The sequence below is a fragment of the Nannospalax galili genome, unplaced genomic scaffold (assembly GCF_000622305.1).
Source record: "Nannospalax galili isolate Female #2095 unplaced genomic scaffold, S.galili_v1.0 scaffold92, whole genome shotgun sequence".
Lineage (NCBI taxonomy): Eukaryota > Metazoa > Chordata > Mammalia > Rodentia > Spalacidae > Nannospalax > Nannospalax galili.
The window spans coordinates 226,750-239,039 of NW_008331545.1; the positions used below are offsets into that span (position 1 = coordinate 226,750).

General features: G+C 36.9%; 1 protein-coding gene across 4 annotated transcripts in view; it reads left to right on the top strand.

The window, feature by feature from the left end:
* LOC103728721 (bromodomain adjacent to zinc finger domain protein 2B) overlaps nucleotides 1-12,290 on the top strand; it is a 125,712-nt gene that overhangs the window by 17,119 nt on the left and 96,303 nt on the right. For 3 of the 4 annotated variants that reach the window (XM_029560396.1, XM_008826679.3, XM_029560395.1), the window contains exons 5-7: nucleotides 4,956-5,166; nucleotides 10,112-10,204; nucleotides 10,316-10,377. In XM_029560396.1, coding sequence (XP_029416256.1) covers nucleotides 4,956-5,166; nucleotides 10,112-10,204; nucleotides 10,316-10,377 — 366 coding nt within the window. Of the gene's footprint in view, nucleotides 1-4,955; nucleotides 5,167-5,505; nucleotides 5,593-10,111; nucleotides 10,205-10,315; nucleotides 10,378-12,290 lie in introns of those variants that run through there. The other variant, XM_008826680.2, reaches the window with a different exon arrangement.

Here is a 12,290-nt window from a genome sequence, read left to right on the forward strand (position 1 = left end):
TTAAAATCTGGTATAGTAATCCCCCCAGCATTGCTCTTAGTTCTTGTGCTTCCATATGAATCTTAGGATAGATTTTTCCAATTCTGTGAAAAATGTCATGGGGATTTTGATTGGCATTGCATTGATCCAACCATATATATTATATTTCATCTGTAAAAGATATTATATCTCTGAAAGATAATGACTCTTTTCTCTTTAACAGCAGTACCATTATTATACTTTAAAATCATAATCATACAGGGCTAGAGAGATGTGCCGGGCATTAACAATGCTTACTATTCTTGCAGATGACTCAAGTTCAGTTCCCAGCACTCACATTAGGCAAATTACAATTATATGTAATGCCAGTTCCATGGGATCTGGCACCCCCTTCTGGACACCACAGGCACCTGCACTCATTGCACACAGACACATACACAGAATTAAAAATAAATCTTTTAATGTAATGTTTTTAGAATTTCGTATGTGACTATTGTCTTTGCATTATTTCCATCCCTTCCACCCCCCTCCAACTTCTCTCATGTCTCCCCATCCCCTCTCAATTTCTTGTTCTCTGAATATTATTGTAACATACATACATGCATTTATACATCTGTATACACATGTATACAAATATACATATATAAAATGGACTGAGTCCATTTAGTGATGCTCACGTCTATCTGTTTAGGCTACATACTTGGGATTAAATAACCTGTCAGAGAGCTATTTCCTGAAGAAAACTGATCTTCTCTCCCTCAACATCTGTTGATCCTATAGCTCTTCATGCTGAGGTATAACCCTGTGACATTCCTCCCATCCACCTTGGCATGTCAACTGGCGTTGTCATTATGCAGATCTTGTTAGACTACCGTACTGTGGAGATTTTATTGTATAGCTGCCCTATCATTTGTAGAATACATTAACTACATCAGGTATCTTGTGCCTCTGGTTCTTATATTCGTTTTACCTCCCCTCTTCTAAAATGTTTCTTGAGCCTTAGGTATAGAGATTGCATTGTAGATATAATACTTTGGACTGTACACCTCATAGACACTTATTCTCTGTATTTGACCAGTTATGGAACTTCATAATAATCTCTGTTGAAAAAAAAAGATTTCTTTGATGAATGGTAAGAGGTATACTTGTCTGTAGCTATAAGGATACATATTTGGGGTAGGGGGATGTCTTAGCTGTTAAAGTCTCAGGTCACAGCATAAACATAAAGGATACCTACTTAGAATATAGTAAGAAATTGCATTGATCTGAGGAAGTGACAGAAGTATGTTTTCCTCTAGTGGCCTTTGACCTCTCTAGCAATGTGTACTTGGCTATGTATACAGCACCAGGCATGAATTCCCTCCTACTGAGTGAGCTGTAAATCCAATTAGACAGCTTTTGATTACCCCCAAAATAAAAGTACTATTATTACACCAATAGAGATAATTTGTTGCACCAGTCACTGTTTTGGTTGATAGGCTTACAGCTGGGTCAGACCATTGATTGGTTTTTCTCCCTTGGAGGCTTACATAATATCTTCTGATATTATGAGAGCTAGTCTTCAGGGCGGAGGCTTCCAGATGTATTCCAGCTCAGTTGCTCTAAGTCTTGTGTGTGAATATGTCATGTCTTCACCAATAGCGTCTTACCTTCAAGTTCTGGGAGGCAACCAATGGCTGTAACAATAGCCCTTGATTTTATTATTTTGGGAGTTGTTTGACTATACTGACCAACAACTCAAATGGAGGTTTTCCTTGTCTGGTACTGTGATATATATGTTTTCATGCAACTGCATAGAAAAGTTTTCTTCTACTATGGACCATATACTTGATGATGATTCCTGAAGATTTTAATTGAACTGAAAAATTCCTATGGGAATATCATAAAACAACACATTAGTCTTATGTTTGTGATGATGCTGGTTAAGATAACCCTATGTTGCCAGTGATATAAAAAGTATAGCACATTTAATTATACTTAATCATGGTCTTATATGGCAGTGTTATGGGTCTATAGTTGCTGTACTGTCCCTTTATTCTCTTTGTTTTTTAAATACATACTTTATTAAGAATTTCATACATGCATATAAGGTGTTTTGATCAAGTCCATGCCCACTCCCTCCCCTCCAACTCCTCCCATATCTCTCCATCAGTTTTTTTGATACCTTCATGTACTCCTTCTTTGATTTATTTTTTTATGGGGCTTTTGGCTACTCTAACATTCCCTCCTCCGAAGAGGTAACCCTAAAATCTTTTAAGGATTAGATACAAGCTCCCAAATATTTTCGACATTTTTGGCTTTTGGAAGAGGCCCAAGGGCACTGTGAGTTTTAGCCAGGAAACTGGCTACTTTTCTCTGGGGTCTTTTTACCCTAACTGCCTAGCCAATTCCTACCTCCTATTCTTATCTCACCATCCTCTGAAGAGGTTACCCAAATTGCCAATAGGGAATCAGGATGCAGACTGCTCTGGCAGCTCTTCCATGCTGAACACGGATGCAGGGTGAGGCATTTGTAGTAACCCTTCAGTGGGTCTATCTAAAAGACTCCCAAATTGCATAACTCTTATCTCTAGGGGGAAAAGAAAGTCCTTGACTGGTGAATAGGAGGTGTGAAGGAGAAGTAAAGGCAAGAGTAATTAGCATTACAAGTTCTAGACAGGGAACTAGAAAAAAGTCAGAACAGGGCAATTTCCAAATGTTCATATGAGAATCCATTGGAATTTCTTGACAAGGGCTTCCAAAAGCATCCCTCTATTGGTTGGTTCCTCATTTTTCTTTTGTCTGCCAAGGCTGGACTCTGGAGTGATGGATTCAGGATTTGATTTGTTATTTTGATAGCTCTTGGAGTGGTTAGAATCAGTCAGTTCCCTCTCAAAGGCTTCTAGATAGGGGGAGAAAACAAACTTATCCATCATTTTAGAACAATAGCTGGTTGTTTACCTTAGCTACAGGTGGGCACTACAGTATTGGAAACCAAGATTTGAAGTCTTACATGTGAGCAGCACTTTCTGGTTAGGAACAAAATCATCAATGAGAAATAATTGTCTAAATAACATTTTTATATAGACTTGGGAAGTGTAATCCCTTGACGTCTTAAAGAAATATACTGATGACTTTACTCTTTGGTTATACTTTCCTTTTGGGTGTTTAAGACCATACAGTTGGCCCAAATAAATCAATTTATTTTTAAACCTAAGGTCACATGAGCTTGGGAGGAGCTCCTGGCTCCTTTCTTTTACCAGTTCCATCTATGTGAAGATAAGTCAAAGGTCCCGCTCGACCATGTCTGGCTTCACTTGGAAGCATGGATGAGGTGTTTCCTCTGAGTTGACCCTCCTCTTTGTAGTTCTAGACAGGGAACTACAGGGAAGTTCATCTCGTGGGCTCTCCATGTCCTTCCTGAGCAAGAGGACAGGTGACTCACTATACTTACAGGATGTTTTGAGAGATGTTCCATAGTCCCCTGGAACCTTTATTCTTTTAGATAATACTACTATTTACAAAAGAAGTATTTAGCAGTATTCTATGTTTTGTTAGCAATAGCCTCATACTACATTTTGTGTCATCTCTTTTTTAAGATTTATTTTTTATTTTTGTTTGTTTTATGTATATGTTTTGGCTGCATGTATGTATGTGCCCCACATACAGGCAGTAGCCATGAACACCAGAAGAGGGCATCAGATCCCCAGAACTGGAGTCATGCACAAGTGTCAGCTGCATTGTGGGTGCTAAGACATCTCTCTAACCCTTCATTTTTCATCATTTCTTGATTGCTTATTTTCTCTTGTTCTTAATTTAATTGGACACTGACATTATTTCTTCATATAACTAAGAGCCATAGGCATATATATAATAATAATATCTAACATATATATTATATATATTATGTCATAGCTATCATATATAATATATATGTAAAATCATAGTCTTTGTATGTAGTTGACTATCTCATTTGAGTTTGTATAATTGCATTCTATGATGATGTTAACACAATGATGAAGTCAGTTAATGATATATTTCTCAGAACCCCCTTCCCATCATTAAGTTGCACAAACTATCATAGTTTCTTGATGCCTTCAAATGTCAGTCAGTGTTACAATTCTCAGTTGTTAAAATTTTCTAAACAATTTATTTCTTTGAATCAGTCCCCAAATAAGACTGACAAATTGGGATTTATAGATCTTTTAAGGTTTACTTAATTTTCCTATAGTGTTTGTTAAACTTGTCATAATTTATTTGTTGGAGAAATCATGCCATTTGTAGACCTTCTTACAGACTGGGCTTTGCATGTTTTTTTAATAGATGCTTCTCATTCGGTCTTGCCTTAAAATTATTGTAATTAAATCTAGAGGCTTGATGAAATCCAGGTTTGCCTAGGAGGTGGGAGCGATACTACTTTATAGATCATAATATGAACCTCCTTTAGGAGACTGGTGTTTATCTGGTTGTCTCTGTTTTTAATGAATGGTATCCCATTTGAGTTAAGTGAGGGAATCTGCTAATTTATCAGGTATTGTTAAATGCTAATATATTAATTCTATTTTCATTTATTAGCTGTAGTAGTTCTATAAAGAGAAAGGCTTGTGTGTTGTTTAGATAGCCTAATGTTTTTCTTGAAGTGATAAGCTTTGAGAACAATCTATAGGGAGGTCATTATATAACTAACACTTTCAGATATAATGACCAACTTTGTGGTCATTATAATCAGAAATGATAAGTAAGTCATATCTGTATGTGTATAGATACAGATGAAAATATCTATATTTAATTAAAATTTTAAGTAATTTGAGTAAGAAGATTAATGATAGCTGTAGCATATGAAAAATTAATCATTTAAATTGAATGTTTGAAAAGTAAATTTTATACCAACTTTATAAATTTTTTAAAAAATCTATGATTTTAACCAGAATTTTCTGATATAGTGAGCCCTCATTTTTATTTTGTATGTAATAGTCTGTTCCTCTATTAATTAAAAGGGAATGCAGTGGTGTCTTTTGAAAGAAGAGGATGTAATTCCTCGTATCAGAGCAATGGAAGGCCGAAGAGGAAGACCACCAAATCCAGACAGACAAAGAGCAAGAGAGGAATCCAGGATGAAACGTCGGAAAGGTCGCCCTCCCAATGTTGGCAGTGCTGAATTCCTAGATAACACAGATGCAAAATTATTAAGAAAACTACAAGCTCAAGGTAAGAAACATAAGGTATCTGGCACTGTAATAATCTTACTAAAATATTTGCTAAACATATTTGTTTGCTTGGAAGTGATTAACAGTGCCCTTGGTTTCTAAAAAGAAGTAGTTTGAATTAGAACAAAATGAGAGAATAGGGAGCCCCACTAGTAACTGGAGTTCTTTGAATCAGTAATCATCTCTCAAGAGCCATTCTTACAGATATATCCTATCCTGTGTTCACATTTACAAAGGGGGTTGTTAAGCTGTTAAGGCTTGTATAGAAAGGGAATCAACCAGCACTTGGCACATGCCTTAAGGTCGTGCCAACCTTCTGGAAATTCTCCTTTTAACAGCTCCCGATTCCTTGAGGTGGTACATGGGAATAACTCCAAAATATGTGGATCTCTGGAGTAAAATTTCAGTCAGAGAACTCCAATTACTGGTAAGTAACCCCAGTCTTTTAGTTTGGGTTCTCTTAAAGTCTGAGTATAGATTTTCAAAATGCTCAAATGGTAGGTTTATTTCAGAAAGTGTTCTAAGGGCACCAGAAAGTGTATTTATTAAGCTCAAAGTCCTCATAGTAACCTGAAGTGTATTTACTGTTCAAATTATACATTAATTATCATCATGAAGCCATGCTTTCTGTGACATAGAAGGCTGAGTGAAATAAAATGGGTGTTGTTCTATGGGGTTTGAGTTACTACTTAGAAATGTGAATGGAGCCTCTTTAGTTTGTCTGACTATATCATCTTGTGTAAATGTTTTCTATTTGTAAGCTCATATGTACAGATAAATGATGGTTTAAAATAAAAGGTTAAAAATAATTAAAATTGGCTTAAAGACTATCAGAATTTTATATCATCACAAGATTTTTTTATATTGCTGTAAATAAACAACAAAACCTGGAGAAATACATGAATTTTTAAAAATTCATTGTAAATACCATAATAATACTGGCTTCTCTCTAATGGCTTTGTTTTTATTTTAAAACAAATATCCATGGATAAAGCTCATAGAACAAAATAATTCTCTCCCAGCACCTACATGGCAGCTAACAACTCTCCGTAACTCCAGTTCCAGGGGATCTGACAGTCTCTCCTGTTCTCTGTGGGCATTTCATGACATGGGTGCGCTTACCTACATGCAGGCAATACACACATACACATAAAATAAAAATTACATATATATATATATTGTCTTTTTGAGACAGGGTCTCCCTGTAGCCCCAGCTCTCCTGGAACTCACTATGTAGACCAGGCTGGCCTTGAACTCACAGAGATCTGCCTGCCTCTGCCTCCCAAGGGCTGGGACTACAGGCGTGCGCCACCATGCCCGGCTCAAATATTTTTAAAAAATAATATTTATGGGGCTGGAGAGATGGCTCAGCAGTTAAGAACACTGACTGTTCTTTAAAAAGACCCAGGTTCAAATCCCAGCACCCACATGGCAGCTAACAACTGTCCGTAACTCCAGTTCCAGGGGTTCCAACAGCCTCTTCTGTCCTCCATGGGCATTGCATGACACAGGTGCACTTACTTACATGCAGCCATAACACTTGTACACATAAAATAAAATAATAAAATATCTAAAAAAATAATTTTAAAATTTCATTTTCATTTATCAGTGAAGTCAATAACAAGTTTTTATTAATTTTTCCAGAAATGTGTAGACACACACATTCAAACCTCATATTTACACATGTATCTTATTTAGCCTCTAAAATAGGTAGATTGACCATATATATTTTCAGCTTATTCTTCGTCAACTTTTTCTTGAATGTCTTTCTGTAGTAGCACCTAGGAATTCAGCCTTTCACTGGCTAAGCAGTAAGTGATGCCATGTGTTTCTCTACCATTGTTCATATCAGTCTCTTTTTGATGACTATATCATCTTTTTAGGAACCTTTGCTATCACAAAATAACAATAAGTATATATTATACATATATAAATACATACTTCCACCAAGCGTGGTGGTGCAAGCCTTTAATCTAGCATTCTGGAGGCAGAGGCAGGTGGATCTCTGGGAGTTTGAGGCCAGCCTGGTCTACACAGTGAGTTCTAGGACAGGGCTACAGGGAGACTCTGTCTCAAAAAGACCAAATATACTGTTTCTAAATAGGTTGCACCAATTTGTATTTTACTGAATAGCATTTAAGTTAACTACTGCCAAACATACAATTTTTATGTTACTTTATTTATCTTAATGAAGATTTATCTTAGTGAAGATTAAAAGAAAACAGTGAATATATTAACAGACATATGTGAATTTTAAACTAATTTTAATTATTTTCATTGCATTTTATTTATTAATTTGTGTGTGTGCATGTGTGTATGTATGTGCATGGGCACACATATATCACGATGCACATGTGGAGGTCAGAGGACAGCTTGCAGGAGTCAGTTCTTTCCTTCCACTGTGTGGGTCCTAGGGTTTGAACTCAGATCATCAGGTTTGGTGGCAAGTGACTTGACTTTACTGAGCCATTGTGCCAGCCCCAAGTTATAAAAGTTATTGTCAATAAATCATTGGTTTTTTTCGAAGAGTATATAACGGTAGGTACATTGCTTTAAAAAAAAAATGAGTACTTGAAATTAAGAGATAGCTAAAATATTATCTTTTTATGCATGTCTTCATGTCTAATACAAGTATCCTTCCTTAGTATCCAAAACCAAAAATTTTAATTTACAAAATTAACTATTTTTATTGTTGCAAAAATTTAATTGTCCTACATTTACATAATATATTATTCTCCTAGATTTCAAATTGATTTTTATTCCATGACCTGTTTCTCCTTTGTAATACATTACACTTCGCATGTTCCATTACCTTTGGCCTTATTGTACATATGTGATCTTTCTCAGCATGTAAATAAGAATTCGATAATTTTTATTTGTTTACATTTATTGATTGAGGGGAGTGTGGTGGGTGTGTGCCTTATGCATTCATGGAGATCACAAGAAAATTTGCAGGAGCCAGTACTCTCTTTCCATCATGTGGGTTCTAGGGATTGAACTCAAGTCATCAGGCTTGGCAGCAAGTGCCCCCACCTCCTGAGTCATCTCACTGGCCATACGCATTCAATATTTAACAATAAATAATTATTATAATTAGGCTAGTGGTATGGCTCAGTGGGTAAAGGCACTTCCCACACAGGCCTGAATTCTATCCTTGTGACCCATGTAAAGATGGAAAGAGAGAACTCAGTCCACAAGGTTCTCCTCTGACCTCCACATACCTCCATAGCATACACACATCTTATACACACAGTAAACAAATGAGTAAATAAATAAACATTACTCATATTTACAATATGTGAATATTTGGACTCAACTTTCTGAAAAACGGGATTCAATTCAAAGAATAGTTATGATTTTTAGTCATAGTAAAATATAGACTGTAAAATCAGAAAAATCTGGGTTTATGTCTTGATTTTGCTCTTTAACTTCCCTGAGTCTTAAGCTTTTTATTTGTATACTGGGCATAATATTACTTATCTTACAACGTACTTGTGAAGATTAAGTAAAGTCATATAAATTTAATACATTATCTCCATTCAATAATTGGTAGAAATACATATTCATAGAAACTAATATTTTATAGGTACCTTACGTCTTCATCAGATACAAAATTTAAAGCAATGTCTATTGTAAAATGTTGCTTTCTAAAATTATTTCTCAAGAAAGTTTATGATATATCCCTTTTAGAGTTAAAAGCATTCAAATCAAGCTTGCCAGCAAGGAGAGTGATGGTACCTGTGGTTTCTGTATTCATTATATCCAGTTCCACAGTAACAACCAATCACTAAGTTTCAGCGTCACGGGACACTGTTGATCAGTGTTGGAATCAGCTAGAGGTTAGCTAGGCAGCTTTGTTGGTGTTGGTTAGGCTTGTTCACATGTATGGACACAATTGGTCCCATGTGTCTCAGTCTCCAGCAGCGTAGCCCAAACATGCCCCTACGTCACTGGGCAAGACACAGGCAGCAACAGTGGCAAGCACACGTACTTTTCAAGCTCTGCTTTCCCTGTAGCTGCTAACATCATCTTGACTTTAGGAGACCAAGTGACTGAATGCAGAATCAAGGGACAGAAAGTTTATTCCATCTCTTGAGAGTCAAAGGTCACATGGGTCAAGAAGAAATTAAGAGGGGCAGTTATGTTTTTCTGCCCTCAGATTCATACATCTGTCCTTGATAATTATGAGAACTACATTGTCCTTAAAACTCTTTGATATTCTTCATTCTTTTTAAATTTATTTTATTATTGTTCATGTGTCTACAGGATGATGATATGTGTGTATAAGTGCACATGCACATGTGCTATTAAACTATTTCTCTGGCCTATAGTCTTTATTCTATTTAAGAGTTTTAGCCTCTGTGCCTTATATATCACTGGATTCGGGGACTTAATCACTAGTGCAGCTAATTGAACTATGTTTGGCAAGAGGTCTCAACTCTGTGTGTGTGTGTGTGTGTGTGTGTGTGTGTGTATGTGTGTGGGGACTAAAGCTAATTTGCTATTCTTATATATTGGCAGCTACTTTCCTACTAGTAAAAATTACTTCAAATCTGAAAAATAAACTTAGTTGAGGACTTCCATGAGGAGTAAGAGATAATTGCACTTACGTAGTTATTGTTTGATCATATTGATTAAATAATTTGGCTATTTTTTAAAAAATTGTGGGTGGGGACTTTGAATTCATTATCTTCCTGTCTTACCACCCACCCAAGTGCTGAGATTACAGGTTTGAGCCACCACACTTAGCCAATTTGTCCATTTCTTGGGGAAAATGAATAAGATATTTTCTACCAAACTGTTTTCCTACCTGGTATGTCTACTTAATTTTATTAAATATTATATACTTCATGGTGATACTGACCGAGTATCACACAGTTATTCTTGTAGGTATAACAGATATGTAAAGTTGTTAATAATGTCCTTTAACATTTTGTGTTTTTCAGAAATAGCCAGACAGGCAGCACAAATAAAGCTTTTGAGAAAACTTCAAAAGCAGGAACAGGCTCGGGTTGCCAAGGAAGCCAAAAAGCAACAAGGTAGGTGCTTTACATTGCATGAATTTGAAAGGTAAGTATTAGGAAATTCATAAGAGGTTTTTCTTCTTCATTGTTTATATGATAATATTCTGTGCTTTCGTTTCTCAATAGCAATAATGGCTGCTGAAGAGAAGCGAAAACAAAAAGAACAGATAAAGATTATGAAACAGCAGGTATGTTTATGCATTAAACTGACTTCTAAACATGGGTCTTGTAATGTGGATTACTCATGCATGTACATTATTTTCATTTTGAATTTTTATTTTTTAAATATTTTATTACTTTTATGTGTATAAGTGTTAAGCCTGCATGTCTGTAGGTGCATTGCGTTGTGCAATACCCACAGAGAACAGAAGGAGGCTTCAGATCCCCTGGACTGGAGTTAGGGATGGTTGGTTGTCACCATGTGGGTGCTGGGATTCGAACCCAGGTCTTCTGCAAGAACAGTCAGTGTTCTTTAACCACCTGGGCCATCTCTCCAACCCCATCATTTTGGTTTTTTAAATACCTATTTTCTACATGAATGTGTATATATCTTAGAAAGTTGTCGTCTTCTGTTACTTAAAATTTTTATTTCATTTTATTTAAAAAAAATTTTAATTGTAATTTTTTGAAAATTTTATATATGAGTACAATGTTCTGTCATCATATCCATCCCTCCTTTCCCTCCTCCAACTCCTTCCATGCCTCCTCATCCCTCTCTCAAATTCATAGCCTCTTCCTACTGAGTCCAGTTACTCTTGCATGTATGTACATGGGTATAGGACTCAGCACTTGGACATGGGCAACCTATCAGGGGACTTGTCCCTGAAGGAAACTGACCCTCCCTCCTTAGAGGCCATCAGCTGCCTGTAGCTATTCAATTAGAAGTAAGGTTTTGTGAGCTCTTCCCCTGTCCATTCCAGAATGTCAACTGGTGTTGGTATTGTACAGGCAACCATATTGAGTTTGTGGTTACAACATCCCTGTCATGTCCAGAAAACACTGTGTCACAGCAGTTCTCCTGCTCTTCTGGTCTTATGACCCTTCCACCTCCTCCTCCATGATATTCCCTGCACCTTTAGTGTAGGAGTTGTCTTACACATGTCTTATTACAAGGATGGGCACTTCACGGTCACTTACTCTTTGCACTTTACCTGTGATGATTATCTGTAACAACTTCCTTCTGTTGCAAAAAGGAGCTTCTTTGATGAGGGGTGAGAACCACACTTATCTATAGGTGTAAGGATGAGTATTTCAAAGGGAGTTGGATACTATTTCAGTTTAGCAAAATGGTAGTAGAACGACCAACCTGGCAAGAAGGATGTATGTGGTGTAGTAGTGGTACTAATATTTTGAGGGTACCCAACAGCTGTCTGAGTGGACTTCAGGCCTACTCAGTAGGAGCAAACTCATTCCTAGTACTATAAACCCATCTAAGAACCCGTGGCTGAAGAGGTCATAGAACCTAGAAGAGAAGCTATTAGAACTTACCTCATTCTGGGACTGAAGAGATGGCTCAGCGGTTAAGAACCCTGGCTAGTCTTGCAGAAGACCCAGGTTCGAATCCCATCACCCACATGGCAGCTAATAACTGTCTGTAACTCCAGTTCCAGGGAATCCATCAGCCTTTTCTGTCTCTGTGGACACTGAATGACACGGGTGCACTTATCTACATGCAGGAAATACATGCATACACATAAAATAAAAATAATAATTTTTTTTTTTGGTCTTTTTTGAGACAGGATCTCCCTGTAGCCCCAGCTGTCCTGGAACTCACTATGTAGACCAGGCTGGCCTTGAACTCACAGAGATCCGCCTGCCTCTGCCTCCCGAGTGCTGGGATTAAAGGTGTGTGCCACCACGCCCGGCTTAACTAAAATATTTTTTTTTTTTAAAAGAACTTAATCCGGGCACGGTAGCACACGCCTTTAGTCCCAGCACTCGGGAAGCAAAGGCAGGCAGATTTCTGTGAGTTCAAGGCCAGCCTGGTCTACATAGTGAGTTCCAGGACAGCTGGGGCTACAGGGAGACCGTCTCAAAAAAGACCAAAAAAAAAAAAATTATTATTTTTATTTTATGTGTATGCATGTATTTCCTGCATGTA